General features: G+C 40.8%; 1 protein-coding gene across 1 annotated transcript; it reads left to right on the forward strand.

Moving 5' to 3' along the window:
- Nucleotides 1–1,113: 1,113 nt before the first annotated feature.
- LOC113029509 (zinc finger protein 271-like) lies at nucleotides 1,114–3,357 on the forward strand (the record flags this gene model as incomplete). Its single annotated transcript, XM_026180399.1, has 2 exons — nucleotides 1,114–1,722; nucleotides 2,271–3,357. Coding segments are annotated over 2 exons (1,188 nt in total), but the record flags the coding sequence as incomplete, so codon positions are not given.
- Nucleotides 3,358–5,503: the final 2,146 nt, after the last annotated feature.

Here is a 5,503-nt window from a genome sequence, read left to right on the forward strand (position 1 = left end):
CTTCCTGCGGGGGAACACGGCGGGTCTGTGTGCTGGAATGGTAGCGCTGTGCAGGGCGGCTGCTGTGTTCGCTTCGGATTACTCCTCACTCCTCACCCAATCCTGTGGCTTGTCATGTCTTTCACAAAGTTGTGCTGTGGACATTTATGTGCTTTTTGTACAGAGAAGTTTTTTGTTTCCTGTTCTCATGCTGTCCTACCATGGAAGCACAGCACGAGTAGAGGTCTCTTTTTTTCCTCTTGTACTTTCCCATTGTAGTGTACATTTAAGTGTTTTTCTGTAACGCTACCGATCTCCAACTTGTAACCCCATGTAATGTCTGTGTTGTGTGTGTAAGGTCGGGGGGGGTCCCATTTCACTGCAAGGCAACCTGCATGTGGTGAATAAAGCTTTGATTGATTGATTAAATCTAACCTCTCTTCTTCCTCTCCTGTCCTGTGTGTCTTATCTTTCTCCATCTCTGAGTGAAGTTAGCTCTCTTCCTTTTCTCTCCCTGTGATGTACAGCAGCTGGACCTTTAGCCAGCAACACACTGTGAGACAAACTGCACACAAACGGTTTGTGTGTTTGCTGATGTTTGTTGATAGAAACGCTGCATTTGAAATTACCTGTTTGTTCAGGTGCTGTGCAAAAAAGAAAGAAGAACAACGTCTCACTTTAACTCCTGACTATGACTCACAGTTTTGCCTCTTTCATCTCTTTTTATGTTTCAAACCCTGGTGATTAGTACACGATCAGGATTGTCTTTCATGTGTTACTTTTCAGGCTCAAATCAGTTTGATGCCCTTAGTGATGAAATAACTCCCCTCAAATTCCTCAAACCAAAAGTAAAAAGTCTGTTTTGAAAATGTAATGAGTAGAAAGTCCTTTTTTTAATGTGGGGAGTAAAAGTAAGGAGAATAAGGAAAAATGATTTTAGTGTTTGAACAGTCATGAATTATTTTTAACACCAGGTTGGATGTAATGTGTTAGAACTACCAGCAGGTGGTGATAAGAGACCTTTAAGGTGTTTGGTGCCACACTCCACCTTCAGGTTTAAAACTAGTGTTAATGGAGTTTGAAGGTTGAGTTTGTTCCACGACTGCATTTCACTCACTGCCTCTGTTTGTATCTCTGTCACTGCAGGACCAACATGGAGCGAGAAGTCAGCGCTCTCAGGAGGCCGACAAACCTCACAGAAGAAAGAGAGAGAAAACATACACCTGTGACGAGTGTGGGAAGGATTTTACTGGGAAGGGTTCACTAAAACATCATCAGGTCATCCACACTGGAGAGAGACCGTACAGCTGTGACTTGTGTGGAAAGACTTTTTCCTGGAAGGATGCTCTGAAACAGCACCAAGTCATCCACAGTGGAGTTAAAGCGTACAGCTGTGATCAGTGTGGCAGAGCTTTTACTCACAGTAGCAGCTTACAGAGGCATCTAGTTACCCACTCTGGAATTAAGGCATACAGCTGTGACATTTGTGGGAAAACCTTCAGTCAGATAGGGTACCGAAATATACACCTACGCATTCACACCGGACATGATGTGTACTGCTGTGAAAAGTGTGGCAAACAGTTTACAACCAACACGCAGTTCCAACAACACATGTTTACCCACTCTGAGGAGAGACCTTATAAATGTGACCTGTGTGAGAAGACTTTTAAATCTCCACATGACCTGAGACTACACCAAAAGATCCACACCAGAAAGAGACTCTCCAAGTGCAGTTACTGTGAGGTATGTATTTATATTTTTATCTTGTCATTTTAGCCTGACTGTTTGGAACAACTCTGCTCATTAAACTGTCTTAGCTAGGGTTGGGTTTTGATAATCGATTTACCGATTAAAATCGAGTCTGGCATGGATAACGTGATATCGATTCATTAAAATCCTGAATCGATTTTTTATTATAATTTTATTTTTTCCCGAAACGCCCGAATCTCTGGTAAAACCTCATACAATTTCGACAACCACCAAACAGTAAATGAGAGCAGGAACACGGATTCTGCACAAAGACGTAAACACAAAGCGCCGACTCGCAGATCAGAATCAGTGAGATGTCGCCTTTCTCCCCTGACGGCACGGACATGGTCGGGGCTGAAAGCTTGCAGCTCACTGATTCTGATGTTTCGGCAATTCTACTGCATGAAAAAGCAGCTCTGAGTGATTATTCAGATTTTCATTTCAGTTATGATTTTTGTTTTTTATTTGCTCTTTATTTCAGGCGACGTTCAGGATAAAAATGTTGAAGGACTGACTTACACTGTCGTTGTGTCTTTGTTTAGAAGCAGAGCGACACAGATGGATCCAGTTCTCAACCCTGTCATCACTGTGGTGGTGGGAAAGACTTTCATTGTGACCTTTGTCACAAAGCTTTCAGTCGGCAAGAAACCCTGAAAATACATCAACGTAAACACACTGGAGACAAACTGAAATACTGCAATGAATGTGGGAGAAGCTTCAGCACATCAAATGGATTAAAACGACATGAACTCATTCACAGCGGGACAAAAAAGCACATCTGTGATCAGTGTGGGTCATCTTTCATTGCTGCAGGTGGGCTTAAAACACACAAACGAGTCCACACAGGAGAGAAACCATACAAGTGCAGACACTGTGACCAAAGCTTCTCACAATCAGCTAATCGTAACTATCATGAACGTGCACACATGGAAGGAAACTACAGCTGTGACCAGTGTGACAAGAGCTTCAGGAATCTCAGTTCATACTCCAGACACAAACGATCCCACGTTACTAATAAACTGTTTCACTGTTACCAATGTGCCCAAACATTCACTAAATTATCTGCTCTGTGCAAACATCAGTGTCATCACTCGGGGCTGGAATCACTCCCATCACAGTAAATCTGAAGAGACAGAAAGATCCTCTTCTGCTTTCAGGGTCAGACTCAAAACCCTTGAGATCAGGCTCCACAGAGTTCAGAGTGAATCTCCTGTAAAGATCTGATGAGGCAACTATGAATGAAAATGGTTCTCTAGTCTCATTTTAAGCTTTCTAAACTGTTCTGCTTCAGTGTTCATGTCGAGTGGTTCGCTTTGTTCCAGCAGTTGGATGAAGAATTTTGAGCTGTGATTTCATTTCCTGTATTTCAGAGTAAAGGCTGAAGTGACAAATGGAAACATGTTTACAGTCAGTCAGATGAACTGTTTTCAGTGGCACAGATGGAGGTTTATCAGAGGAGGAGACTTGGCTGCGCTCCACTCACACTGAACAGGGTTCCTGCAGCTTATTAAAAATCTGACCTGAAAGTTATGAAAAATTTCCTTGTAACACTGAGTTACAGTAGGGGGCTGCTCCGTAATCCAGTTCAATAACACATCTCCTGACATTAAACATAAGCTTATTTAATAATGTGGATCTCTTTTTGTCCAGATTTTTATTCAGAGGCAGCAACTGTGGTAAGAATTGACCCGGATCTTTACAGATCTTACAGTTTAGTATCAAGTTCATTTCCTTGTTGATGCAGAGCCAGAATTTAGATATTTTTAGACAATTCCATAAAAGATGCATGTAAGTTCCATCTGCTGTTTTATATTTGAGAAGAAAAGGTTGAAAGATCTTTAAAAACTTTTATTTTTCCTTAAACTTGCTGTAGGTATTAAAACTTATGATTTTGTGTTTAAGATGTCGAAACAATTAATTTTGGGAATTGATTTTTTAAAGTTGTGGTTTCATTTGCTCAGAGTTCATCAATGTTTTCCTGATACAAGGTGGGATGGATCCATGCTTTTATGCTGTTTAAGACAAATTCTGAAAGCTGAACGTTGCAGAGATTGAGACCCATTAGACCAGGCAGCATTTTTCAATCTTCTATTGTCCTAAGCTGTGGCCTCAGTTTCACTGGAAGTTGAACCCAAGTACGGTGTTCAGCTGTGGACTGGTCCATGGACCCGCCTGTCCTCCAGGAACACAGGTACACATCCTGGACAGGGAGGAACGCCTGTTTGAGACCAGAGTCAAGGAGACCATTTACATGACAAGGGAAAGACTCTGAATCAAGGAGGGGGCTTAAAGGTGCATTTATTTCCTTTGCAACGTCCATTTAAATTTCCATTTAAACACAGACAACAAGTAACTAGGCTAAGCACAGTAGGAAATGGTTTGCCCCTTCTCATCAGCAACACCTGGACAGAATTACCCTTGACCTTAAATAACCCCGTACCTACCTCTGTTATAACCAGCAAGGTGTTCAAATAGCGCACCACTTCAGTTTTTTTATTATATGATGACTTCTGCATTATTAAGTGATAAGAACAAGTAGTCTGATGTCCTGTAATCATGATGACGCTAAAATTGGAGATACAATAGAAGATACAATAAATAAAATAATTTTTTGTACAAAGTATCAGTATCGGTTCAGTATCATCAATACCAGCCTGAATTTTACTTGGTATCGAATCAGAAATGAAATCAGTGGTATCCCACATTACTAGTCATGATACATCTTTACAATATGCATAAGAGGGCAAACCATGTTTCATTTATAGGCAAGGCAAGTTTATTTATATAGCACAATTCCACAACAAGGTGATTCAAAGTGCTTTACAGAGACATTCAAAAACAAAAACAAATAAAAAGCACGATTTAAAATTGATTAAAAAACAGTCGATAAAATCAGTAGTTAAAATGTAAGTTTTGAAATTTAAGCTTAAAAGTGTGGATTTGGTGCTTTATTCAAATGCAGCTGAGAACAGGTGAGTCTTCAACCTGGATTTAAATAAACTCAGTGTTTCAGCTGATCTGAGGCTTTCTGGGAGTTTGTTCCAGATATAAGGAGCATAAAAGCTGAATGCAGCTTCTCCGTGTCTGGTTCTGACTCTGGGAACTGATTTAAAGAAAAATGGATCCAGATGACCTGAGGGATCTGGAAGGTTCATACTGGGTCACTGATGTATTTTGGTACTAAACCATTCAGAGCGTTATAGACCAGCATCAGGACTTTAAAGTCTATCCTCTGACGGACAGGCAGCCAGTGTAAGGACCTCAGAGCTGGACTGATGTGGTCCACTTTTTTGGTCTTAGTGAGGACTCGAGCAGCAGAGTTCTGAATGAGCTGTAGTTGTCTGACTGATTTTTTAGGTAGACCTGTAAAGATGCTGTTACAGTAATCAAGCATACTAAAGATGAATGCATGGACTAGTTTTTCCAGGTCCTATTGAGACATCAGATCTTTTATCCTTGAAATATTCTTGAGGTGATAGTAAGCTGACTTTGTTATTGTCTTAATGTGTTTTTCTAAGTGTAGGGCTGCATCCATCACTACACCCAAATTTCTCGCCTGGTTGGTGGTTTTTAGGTGTATAGATTGAAGTTCTCTGGTGACCTGTAATCGTTTTTCTTTGGCACCAAAGACTATTACTTCAGTTTTGTTTCTGTTTAGCTGGAGAAAATTGTGGCACAACCAGTCATTAATTTCCTCAATGCATTTACCAAGAGCCTGTACAGGGCCTCGGTCTCCTGGTGACATTGTGATATATATTTGTGTGTCATCTGCATA

The sequence above is a fragment of the Astatotilapia calliptera genome, chromosome 9 (assembly GCF_900246225.1).
Source record: "Astatotilapia calliptera chromosome 9, fAstCal1.2, whole genome shotgun sequence".
Lineage (NCBI taxonomy): Eukaryota > Metazoa > Chordata > Actinopteri > Cichliformes > Cichlidae > Astatotilapia > Astatotilapia calliptera.